This window comes from Cyrtonyx montezumae, unplaced genomic scaffold (genome assembly GCF_038088225.1).
Source record: "Cyrtonyx montezumae isolate F1298 unplaced genomic scaffold, pur_monq_1.0 scaffold_4, whole genome shotgun sequence".
NCBI classification, from domain to species: Eukaryota; Metazoa; Chordata; class Aves; order Galliformes; family Odontophoridae; genus Cyrtonyx; species Cyrtonyx montezumae.
This window is the reverse complement of record NW_027072045.1, coordinates 17,174,681-17,187,300: the sequence shown is the minus strand read 5'-3', so window position 1 is coordinate 17,187,300 and position 12,620 is coordinate 17,174,681. Positions and strand designations below refer to the sequence as shown.

The window sequence follows — 12,620 nt, the reverse complement described above, 5'->3', positions numbered from 1 at the left end:
CTATGCACATGTAAGAAAGCAGCACAGTTTAGGGATTTCAAGTTTAAGGATGTTGAGAAAAAAAGACGTACCTTTAAGAAGATTGTTTGTGTCTTTCCACAGTATTTACCAGATGATTCAGGGCTTGTGGTAGAATACAGCACTTGATGTGCAGGAACACGAGCATAAGCCAGCCTTTTCTCTCCTCGGATCATCCATATGATTACATCAGGCATACTGTTTTGTGGCTGTGGATTATTTGCAAGGTAAAGAAGGTTAATTAAGGTCTAGACGTTAATTACTACGGCTAATCACCTGCAGAAGTACTACATATATACCCTGTGGTCCCTGTGCCTGCAGAATGACTTGCAGATCTGAAAGAAAATAAAGGAAAAAACACTGCCACTTTGAAGAGCTAAAGAGCCTGTTGTAATTCTACAGTTATTTCCCAACATGCACTCTCAGTGAAGTTGGATAACAAGCTAGAATAATCTATTTAAGTAAATCCTAATTCCATAGAGGCACGTTTACTTTCATGGCATCTAAAGCTACTCTTCTAAATATTGCTCGATCAGCAGTGAACATTATACCACTTTGGATTAGACAGCTACTTCTAAACCAGCTGAATCATTGATATCGTGTGGTACTAACCTCTTCGCTCAGTTGCATTAATTTATCCAGCCAATCCTCAATTTCTGTCAAAGTGGCTTTCACATCTGTAGCTTCATTCCTCATCCTTGCTGCTGCTTCTCCAATCTGTTTGAGAGACCTTAGGCGCAGTTTTTCTATCTGAGTGTCAAGGACTGTAATATTAGATTTGCCTTCTATAAGGGGAAATGGTTTGCTGAAAAATAGATTCATGATAATAATTTAAAGTGAATTTCATTTAGCCATACACCAAATGAGTACATGCATACAGTGGCAAAAGACTGAGTGCTACTGCTTTCTGTAATTAAAAACCACCACAATAGTACTACAGCATCCATTTCTACAGACATTTCCAGCTGACTAAGCGTCCACAGCAAGTTGGAGAAATGCTGTGCTTATGTAGGAAGCACCAATACAAAATAGTTTGAGGGATGTGCTCTCATGTAATTGCTGCTTACCCAATCAAGCAAAATCCATTCCCTAAAATATGCAGATCAGAAAATTATTGTCTCAGAATGTGCACCTCAAAGATAAAATCAGCACCTTCTGACCATGATTATGTTCCTTTCCTTTACTTCCTTCGCTGAAACCATAAATTCTCAGAAATTCAGTACACAAATACAGCTGATATCTATGACTACGAGAGCAACCTAACTCTCTGGCAACAAAACACAGAAAATCTCTAAAAGAAACCTGCAGCACAGAACTTCTGTGACACCAGAGGGCAGGATGACTATTTAATGGAAGTAAGCAATATCACAGCAGCACAACAGAGCCCAGGAAAGGGAGTGGATTTTTTGAGGTATTGGTTTGAGGAAAAGGTAGTTTTTCAGAGATCCATGACTAAATTCCTTCAGTAGAGTTCTGTAAAGGTCTTTAATGTGATACTTAAAAAATAAAATGCTAGAGCCACTGCAAATTTTGGAAACACTGACTCTTCTCTGAACTGGTTTTAATAGTATTTCATGCATCTAAGGACTCTGACTCTGCAAAACCTTACCACTGACTACTGCACCCATCACTGTAGTTGGTTCTACTAATCTGAATGCACATGCTTCCTGTCCAGGGTACAAGCACCTACACTTGGTTCAAACATGCCATATCCAAACTTCCAGAAAGTCATCACGTGTTAGGTTTAAATGATGCACTGAAAACTCTCTCAAACACCTATTCATTAAAACTTTATCAGGGCAAAGAAAATTGTTCTATGAATTAAACCCAGGGTATTTGTCTTTGACAAACATTTTGTGAGTTTCCTGAAAATACACCACAGAGGGCACTGTATGCTATGAACAACAGGAAGCTAATGTGGTTGATGCGTCTAGGTGCTACTGCTAGCCAATAAATCAGTTTGAGTAGCAGTTCAGATGCATCAACAATGCAAAGATTAAAGTTTCTATACTCTCCAGATGGCTCCACACGACAACAGTTTGCCTTTCACATTTTGCTTTCCTAAAGCATGTCAGTTCTTTCTCTGCTTTTTTCTGTACGACAGCAGGTTTATACTTTGAGATAAGTTATCTGCCATACAATTATTTGCTAAGGTAAAATGATCTTCACCATGTTTGCTTTTTCCTCTGTTCACTTGTACTTTGGCTCTAAAGCTTGATGAATGATTTCTTCTATAATTGCATATTTTCTATTATTTACTCTAATGAATAATGACTGTTCTCTCATTTTTCATCTCCCTTCCTCATCCCCTTCTGTTAATGCCTCTTTCTCATACATTTCGTTCCTCACTAGAATTTCTTTTCCTTCTAAACCTCAAGTGCTGACTCCCATTGTGTTTTCTGACCAGACTACAGGTATGTTGACTGAAGAGTCACTCAAAAATATTATCTTGACAGCCCTTAAGCTCTAAACAGCTTAAAAACCTTTAAGAAGATAAAGTGGTAAAAAGGCAGCAGAGATTCACAATCTCACATTTGCAAAGCAGTTCTTAGATTCCTCCTCCCCCCTCCCCCCAAGAGTTGCTGCTTTATTACTGCCATTGACTAAGATAACAGAATTATAAACCTAAATGGATGACTTCACTGGCAATATCTGTGTTATTTTACTACTTTCAGAAACTTCTGGAATTCCAGTTTTCAAGTCAATTCATACAGGCAGTGAGTTTTATAGCCTTTAGAATTTGTTCTGTGACTCAGTAAGGCCAACAAAGATTAAAAGCAGGCCTAGGATGATAATGCAAGAGATAAAATAAAAAGGTTCTTTACCTTATATCATCTGTAAGTTCATCAATAAGCTTCAACCACATCTCAGCTAATCTGTTTTCAGAAGTTTTAGCCAGCATTCCTGATTTTAAGTTTGTTAAGTTGGATTTCTGAGGGATTTAAAAGAAAAGGATTTGCACTTCGAAACTTAAATTGCAGTATTATAGTCAATATGACTTTCAAGACTTTATTTTGGTTTTATTGTAAAGCCCAAATCAAAAAAGACGAAGATATTCAAACACAATTCCAATTCAACAGAACTCTATATGTTCTTTCACACTGTGTTTATTATACCACACTTCAAGGCAAATACAATTCTACAAACACGGCGTGCTCTTAAATGAAGAGCACCCTTCCACATCCTGTGGGAATTCCCTGCAGATTGAAGCAGCATGAGGCCCTGCCAGAATACAAACCTAGAATTATCAGTGCATTTCTCACATTGATCTTTGTTTAACTTTGAAGAGGAAAGAAGGAAAAAAACTATGTTCCATAATTTGCTCAAAAAGTCACTTTTCTTCACACATCCAAGAAAAGAGTCAAAGCAGCAAAAAAGAAATCTTACCAGTCTTTCAACCATGTTCAGGATTACATTCACGGGGTCCAATCTATGACTGATGTCCTCCCAAAAAGAAGTCAGTGTTACCACTGGCTTTGTGCTTGCCCATGGCAGGTAGTAATAATAATTACCTGGTGTGAAACATGTTAGACAGAACTCATGGCAGGGACACATACTGTACACTGTACAAGTTGTTCTATTCACTTCAGTTATGAACTATCACTCAGGAGGAACATGCAGCTAGCCGAACTTACCAAAGGATTTATACTTTTCAGCACCCATAACTTCTGTTGGATGGTAAAACTCCCACTCCAGCTGTATAATCAGTTTTTTTGTTTTTTTTACCAATAGATATTCTGTTAACACATTCATTGATCTAACCAATTATTTACTAGTGTAAAACACTGTGAGAATTAATGTGTTTCTCTGAAATAAAACATTCAAATAATCACTTTCCCTATCCTTTGATACGCAGAGAAAACGTTTGCATTTAATAAAAAATTTATAGCCCAAACATATATTTCTGTGACACAGATAACTTGTTTTCTTATAGGCTGTCAGACCCTCAGTTACAAGTTTGTTATCTCTCAAAGCAGAACGTTCTGATGGTGCTTTCCCTTCTTAATCCCTAGCTTTTAGATACCTGTAAAACACTGTGATTTCTGTTTCCTACCAGTTTTCCTAGTACACAGAGCTCCTAGTATACTGAACTCTGAAAAATTTTCTTTACAAGGATCAAGAGGCCTTTCAGTCTACTTTCCATCAAAGACCATAAAGAACCATGTTATTTTCTGTTCATTTTCCAGTAATTTTTAGTGGTGTGAGGGCTGTCGTTCCAAAAGTATAAATCCCCTGCACCCTCAAAGGACAGCTCTACATGATCTTATCCCAGTCAGAGCAGCAGCATACTTACCGTCAAAAACAGCACGACTGTACTGAGTTGTCGATGCCAAAGGTTTACAGGTGGTATCAAACTTGTTGCCATAGTTACCAATGCTAACTTCAAACTGGATAGGCTCACCAGTGTCTTGCAGCATGGTAGCAGAATGAAACACAGCAGCCAAGCAGAACTTTCGCCTGCGCTGGTATTTCTACAGCAAGAACATTTTTAGTTCTGTTGAAATATTTGTAGATATGAACCTCAATTAAAGGAAACAGTACTGTTTGCTCAGTGGAAATAAAGATTCTTTTTTTCCTTGCTTCTGAGTTGTACCAAGAAGACAGATGTGTGTCATAAGTTATTGCATTTGAGAGCATAAAAATGATAGAATGTCATAGAAAGGCTTATCTTGGAAGGGACCTTAAAGATTATTGTGCTCCCATCACCCCTCTGTGGACAGGGTTTCCACCCAGGGCCCCATCCAACCTGGCCTTAAACACCTCCAGGGATGGGACATCAATAGATTTTCTGGGCAACCTGTTCCAGTGCCTCATCACTCTGAGTACAGAATTTCCACCTAACATCTAACATAAACGTCCCTTTCTTTAGCTTTTAAATTCCCCCTTAATCTTATCCAGAGGGATACCACTCATGACTGCCCTGCACGAGAACGTGGAGTCACTGACCACAACCCCCTGGCTGCAACCATCCAACCAGCTCATTATCCATTGAACAGTACAGCCCTCAAATTCATATTTCTCCAATTTAGAGATAAGAGGTGCAGGACCACGTCAAAGGCCTTGCACAACTCCAGACTTCAAAGTGGCCTGGTGATTTGGGGGCAGACAGGTACATCCCTTGGGTAGCCTTGAGTACCAGGAGCAAGGGCTGCTGACAAGAGCCCTTTGCATGCTTATCTCCTCCATACACAACTTGTCCATTGAAGACAGCGCAGAGCAGCCCTGCTTCTCTATCCCACACCCAACTCTGCCTTCAGCCTGGGGCTGGGGCAAGCTCTGGCTGCCTCTTCCATTAATGTGCTGGGAATGTCCTGAGGAGGAAGCAGTTACTCCTGCAATGGTGATGCTCCCTGTTTCTGCTGCCTAGCAGGCTGCTCAGGAAGCCCTTGCCCGAAATGCAAGGCTCCTGAGGTGGGGGAGGCACAGGCACCAGACTAGCAGGACATAGGATGACTCCCAGGTGCCTTAAGGACAGTCCAGAAAACTGTAGGACATGGGATGGATGAGTCAGGGAGTAGTGTACTCACCACTGACCCAGCCCAGGGCCCCTGCCCCAATGGGCTCTGCTCCAAGCACCCTCCTGAGGGGTCCCAGTTCAGTCTCAGCAACAGCATGGGCATACTCCAGGGTCTGATATTTCTGTAGCCACACTATAACTAAGCATGTCTAAATTCTAAGATTCAGCTCGATAGTTTCAATTTTACTAAGGTAGATCACTCTCCAGAAATAACCAGACAAGGCAACCCTGCATCACTTACAGCTACAGCAAAAAAAGAACGTACCTCAACCACCAGTATATCATCACTAGGGATCATGTCTAACTTTTTATTAACAGGTTTGCTTTCAAGCATTGTAGACAGTTCAACAAGAATTCTTCCTCTATAAGCAACTCCTTCTCCCTGTAACAGAATGACAGATTTAGTCTGATTTTACATTTTTCTCCTGAACTAACGTAATCTTTCTTTGCCTGTACATGCTTATGGTGGACTAAAGCATTCTTAAAACTTTCACAGAGGCATGCACGTACATATTTGAACAAATGAAAAAAAGCAGTTGAAATTAATTATTAATATAGAAGTGAAAAATAAATGGATACTTAAGAAAACAAAGAGGTAAGAAATACAAGTGCACAAAGAGATACAGGTAGTGGAAAAAATCACTAAAATCTCTGTTGCTCCTTCAAAAATGTTTAAAAAATATAAGAAGATACCATCAGAAAGAAAAACCACCATCAGAAAAAAAACCCCAAAGGGAATATGTGAAAAAAATACAATTTAAAGTGAGTTAATAAACTGATTATATCTAATTGGGTTTAATCCTTTTATTAAAAAACAATCAATAAGGAAACTGACCTTTCCAAAGTTTAACTCATCATATGGATCTGGGAATCCTGTGTATTCTCTTGGACTTCCATAGAAGTTTAAGTAACAAGGTCCAAATGTTGGTAAAAAGCCAACTTCTGTTTCTCCTGTGTTGACTAGTAAGCAAAAATCACTATTATATCTCTGTTAGTTATCATTCAGAGAAAGGAAAACAATCAGCATTACTTTCAAACGCAACAGAACAAATGTGAGATATTAGTTACGTATTAGTTATTAGAAAATTAAGAACACTTTATTATCTGGGTATACAATATGAATTTAAAGTAACTATATCACTGACTATTTGTTCCTAGCTTCCTCTTTCATTGTACATACCTACTGTATACTACTTCATGCAGTAAAAAAAAAACAACACAAAAAACCCTAAGAATAAACAGAACTTTGGGCCCACTCCAAGTACAACATTTTCATTAATGTGAATACACTCATGTGTTAATGGAAAACATCTTTTCCACTAAGAAATGAAACACAAAATCTGCATTCATTTAAACACACAGGTCATCATTGCTCTAGCTGAGCAGTCACAATAAAGATGTGCATCATACCACAAAAATCTAGAATTTAGCAGAATTAATCTCACTGTTTTAATTGTGATACAATTTTTCTGTGATTATACTTTGTGGTAAAAAAAAGACAAATGCAGACTCTATTAATAACTGCTACTAATTACAATGACAGTAAGATCCAATTTATATACTAATTTCCTCCCACAAGTAGGAAAAATACTGCACAGTTATGAGAACAGGAAAGATTCTATCTTTCTTCTCTTGCTTTAACCAAACTTCTGTCTTGATCAAGTGAACCCCATGTAAAAAAGATCTGAATCCAGTTCTAAACCTTGCAGCATAAATCACTCAGAACGATCTGTAGTACAATGCAATACATATTTACAAGAAAATGTAGTTGAGGTAAGAAAGTGAAAAATAAAAGGTTTTGCCTTCTGTGACTTTGTCACAGTGACTAATGACTGACACGAATAAAAATCAATGTAATGTCTTGACATAATTTCCTATCAGTGCAAAGTAAAATCTCAAAATGTAAAATAAAGATTTGCAGCATCTTATGTCCGGATCCTTTAACCTTCCACCCTCTTCATTGTTGCTGTGTTTTTAATACTTATATTTTCTTAAATAGAAAACATTTTGAAGGCTGATAATTGTGTACTACAGAAACCAATTCCAAAAAGCTCTTTTGCCCTTCAACTTAGTATTACTTTTTTTAAGAAAGAAAAATAGTAAACAAAGTACTTGGGTGCAGGAATGTGTTTGTTACCTTTCAACTGCACTCCAACTGTATTTATTTTTTATTATGTAAATAGTTATACAAAGTCTTTCAAAGCTTTCAATACAGTCAGAAAGAGCCATCTTTCCACATTTTCACAGAGCTAAGGATAAGCAAAGCATGCGCTTATTATTTATGCAGTTATTTACTACTGTAAGGCTCAGAAGCTGCAAACATAGTTTAGAGCTCATAGGTTAAGTTGAAAACTGCAATCCATTGTTAGAGCACTTAATAATTTAAGTGACTGCAAACACAACAATAAAACACAGCTTGAAGCATCAGCCAAACAGAAATTTTCCAAACAGTTCCAGTGCCAAAACTGTTTTATATAGTTAGCAATGTTTGATAATCTGTAATTATAATAGTGAAGTCCTTGACAGAATTTCAAAATATTTATATACATTTAAGATGATGGGTTTTCTTAGGCAATACATCTCAGTTTGGGCAATGGAAGTAAAATCAGTAACAGACCAAGATATAAACCTTCATACGATGAAGACCCAACTCCCGAAGATGAAAATTCTGTATCATAAAAAGAGATGTTGAAGATATTACAAGAAAGAAGACAATAACATTTTAAAAACAAATATATCAAAAAGCAATCTGTTTTAAAAGTACAGGTGAAGGCCTGAGGAAAAAAAAAAAGTTCACATGGGCTAGAATTTCACTTCCTGATTATAATACGAAGGCGTTACTTTTCTTGTACAAATTTCAAAGGAAAAGGAGTTTCTGAGTTATTTGGAAGCCAGAACAGGCTTCAAAAAGCCTGGTTCCTGGGAATATAATCTGAGATTTTACACAGAAATAGTTTATTCTAGTGTCACTACTTTAGTAGAGAGAGAACCCAAGAAATATGTTTGCTGTTACCCAGCACCTGAATGAGGCACTCATGGCTCTCGAGTGAGCTCTGACTCAGCAGTAGTTCAAGTTACATATTTGTGTGGGTAGTACAAGTGATTGTTCCAGAGCTGAAATATACCCAACAGCCCAGTCCTTCTGCCTTTGATTTCTCATTGCCTTCCTAACCTTTGCTTTTGGCTCTGGTTGCATGTGGATTATATGAAAGTAAAGTTGTACTTTCAAAAGCAGTATTTTTAAGGGGACCAGATACTAAGCCTGATGTTATGTGACCGGCAATACAACTCCATCTGATATTTAAATATCTGCTCACATCATGCAGGGTTGAAGCCACACATTTTGTTAATGAACTTCTGCCATAGCTACTTGTTTGAGGACAAACCAGGCTGATTTCCAACCATAAGTACACTTCATATACATAAACACAAGAGATAAAAAGCCAAACAAACAAAACAGCAATTTAGATTCATATTGATGAATTGGTTTTAAGTCTGTGTCCCACAAAATAACGAACAACACATTAATAAATGTCAAGCATGATTAATCATGAGCTTTAAGATTGTGTCTGGCACCCACCATGCCACACTATGTTCATGAAAAAGACAAAACATTTTTTTAGGGAAAATAATGCAGCTGGCTCAAATGTATGAAGAACCTGCTAGGAAAAGATGGGATTATAGACATAGATGACAAAGATATTATTTGTAAAACATTCACAACATTATACTAGAACAGAAAGATAATAGAAACTGCATTATTTAGTATTTCCCAAAATCTCTGCACAAAACTGCTTATCATACCACTATGAAACATTTCATTACAAATTGTCAAATGGAGTCAACAAGCTGTAACACAGGAAGTTCCACATAAATAGGAGGAAAACCTTCTTCAGAGTAAGGGTAACAGAACACTGGAACAGGCTGCCCAGAGAGCTTGTGGGGTCTCCGTCTCTGGAGACATTCAAAATACTCAAGTTAAGGATGCTTGATCATAGTACCTCAGGCACTTATATTAATAGCTTCAGTGATAAATTAAGGGTTGCTAAATAGTCACATGGAGCTCATAAGCAATGAGTTATAGTGTGTATTTCTATAAAGCTGCTGATCTAAGCAGTGACTGATCAAAATTCCTCTCAGCATCTGAAAGCAGTATACAGGAAATAAGTAGGTGGTTCTAGATCATTCCTGTGGGCTAACTACTCAGGAATATCATCCTCTTTTTACATTCCCTTTCCAACAAAAGAAGGGATTGACTCATAAGGTGGCAGAAGAAATCTGGTACACTAGTACTTGGTGAAGCAGTGATTATGAAACACTGAATTGTTATTAAGTATCTTAGCAAATTTACTTATCTTACTAATTATATACTGTAAGATAACATGGTTTTGTAATTTTTGGATTGAACTTACAAATGTAATTAACTCATTAACTGTATATATATGTATATTCATTACTATATTTATTAAATATTATAGATACTTATTAAAACAACACTGAATTTTGAGTTACTGCTATTTTTATGATGATGTGGTTTAAACATTAATCCTCTGAACATCCCAGTGTATATTTTCTGTGAGTATTGTTTTAAAATCTCCGGAAATAGATAATCTTTTTGCCACAGAACTGAGGAGCTGTATGAAAATATGCTTTCTTAAGAGCACTGATTCTTGCTGCTCCTCCTAAGAGAAGAAAATATGTCACATACTGCTGAATTATTTACCTTCAATTTCCCCTCCAGAAGAAGCAATTTTTGAGAGACTCAAATATGTTGTTCCTACTACATCATTTCTGGTAAGACGATCCCTACAAAAAGAAAAAGGAATGGTTTTAATTAAACTTTATGTTGGCCATTCTACATGGAAGCAAATACAGGTGGCTAAAAGGCACTCCAAGATTGCGTGCTCACATTTGTATCATCTGGAATGTTTTACTATTAGCAGAAGGTAATGGCTAATTACAAAAACATTTTATCATGAGGAAAATGTGTGAAAAACTGAAAAACTCCTTAAAATAGTTGAATTTTAGCAACCAACTTAGAAGCTCTGCTGGAAATAATCATTTATATATCTTTCAGGATACAGTAAAAAACTTGTAGTAGTCAGAAAATTGCGATCCAGATCCCTGTGAGATTTTCTGCCTTCTCTCCAGAACTACACCTAGTTAAGTGTAAATAGGCATACAGACAGAATAGCAGCTGTACCATACAAGGAGTTGAACCACCTAAACAACATGCATGCTTAATATATGAATGGTATTCAACAATCCATGAATTAATAGGGAAGACAGTATTGATGTGCAAGACAAATTTACAGAAGCACTCATTCAAGTTTTTTCTGAAAATGCAATGGAATTCAAACATTCTTAAAAATTCTAATGAACTAGTCAGTGAGTACAAAACTAGGGAAGAAAAGAGACTAACAAGTATTACAAACATTATTCTTCACTAACACCTAAATAACAACAGTGTTCACTATTCAGCACACTAACAGTATGCTAATCAGGTTTCTTGTAAAGGAACTGTTATTGTTAATGCATGTAATTATGCATATGCTTAAATACTCCTAATAGATTGAGACTCTAACAATATTTGACAGCTAAGGATTCAGACTTCACATAATATAATTCATACTGTCCAGTACTAAAAGTTATAACTCACCAGTCAACAACTGAAAGTTTTATTTTCTCACACATTGAGGGAAACTGAAAAAAAGCAATGATAATAAATAACCAATTAATTATTTCAACTTGCTAATCTTACTACTTTGGGTTCCAAAAGAATGTTCATTTACTAAATTAACAAGAAAAATAAACCCTGACCTTGACTTGAAGATAAATAATTTGGTTCCACTCTGGATTAGCATTTTTCTCAATTATATTTGTGCAAACCTGAAAAAAAAAAACAAAAAATAGATAGGGAAAAGATATAATGGACAAAAAAAAAAAACCCAAACATATACTAGCTGTGATTTTGGATCAATCACATTCTACTCAGAAAGATAAGGGGTAGTAGTTAATGATAAATACTGAGGTTCTTATGCTGCAATAAACCAGTTGTTTTCAGTTCATAAACATTGCTAACCTGTCCTGCATAGGTAACCTTAACAACTATTGGAAGGAAAAATACAATTCTTAAGTAGTATTTAAACATGAGGCTGGAATTACCCTAGGGGGAAATAAAAAGCATGTTATTTCCACTAGCTACAATGAAGGTACTTTCACACTAATAATGATCTCTTATCACTGCAAAAAGACAAGGCAAAGGAATGACCTAATATCAGCTTAACTTACACATATTTCAGCATAGATGGAGAATATACTTTTTGGGAGTGCCTGTATTATTTGTTGGTAATGCAGACTGAAGATCTCCTCTGGTTACTGAGAGTGGTAACCTGATTATATAGCATAATAAAGGACTGGCATTTTTCCTCTTAAAAACTGGACAGCTATGAATGTAGGCTGTGCAATTGGGCTTCAGCCAAAATTTGCTATTCTGAGGAACATATTAGTCATAAAATGAACAAATGCTGTTAACCTGTCCATAAAAACCTGCACAACCCATTACAAAAAAGCTATCAGGAACTTGTAGATAAGTAGTCTGGCACACATCAGTTCCTAGCCTTTAGTCATACATTCTTTTTATTAGTCATCAGCTTTACACCCATTCTACCATCCTTTGTAGACTGCCCTTGTTTTAGTAGGTGAACTTTAGCGCCAATGCTTTTTCATTCCCATAATATGGGAAAACTTAAAAACATATACTGGCATATAAATTCTCCCTCAGGATCGTGACTAAAATGCAGTGACTCAGATATTTACTTAATTACCTTTCTTCCAGCAAAAGAAACTTCCACAAAGGGATCTACCAGGTTTTTCTTGTCTGCTTCTCCTCCAAATATTTCCTTGACAGTCTGTGCAAAAGCATCATCCACTGAAGAGAATATTCAAAACAGAAATTAAAGACTATATTTTTTTTCTTCAAATTTAAACTTGCCGTAACATTCCCACTTAAATCAACCAATTTATACATCAACGTAGGGTGAAGTCTAATCTGATGAACAAAGTTATGAAGATAAAAAATATA

General features: G+C 36.5%; 1 protein-coding gene across 1 annotated transcript in view; it reads right to left on the bottom strand.

The window, feature by feature from the left end:
• MYOF (myoferlin) overlaps positions 1-12,620 on the bottom strand; it is a 65,075-nt gene that overhangs the window by 25,804 nt on the left and 26,651 nt on the right. The window contains exons 13-24 of the mRNA XM_065746744.1: positions 12,364-12,467; positions 11,357-11,425; positions 11,196-11,239; positions 10,260-10,342; positions 8,166-8,204; positions 6,372-6,496; positions 5,802-5,918; positions 4,313-4,490; positions 3,406-3,530; positions 2,844-2,950; positions 631-823; positions 72-227 (exon numbers count right to left, since the gene is read on the bottom strand). Coding sequence (XP_065602816.1) covers positions 72-227; positions 631-823; positions 2,844-2,950; positions 3,406-3,530; positions 4,313-4,490; positions 5,802-5,918; positions 6,372-6,496; positions 8,166-8,204; positions 10,260-10,342; positions 11,196-11,239; positions 11,357-11,425; positions 12,364-12,467 — 1,340 coding nt within the window. The remainder of the gene's footprint in view (positions 1-71; positions 228-630; positions 824-2,843; positions 2,951-3,405; positions 3,531-4,312; positions 4,491-5,801; positions 5,919-6,371; positions 6,497-8,165; positions 8,205-10,259; positions 10,343-11,195; positions 11,240-11,356; positions 11,426-12,363; positions 12,468-12,620) is intronic.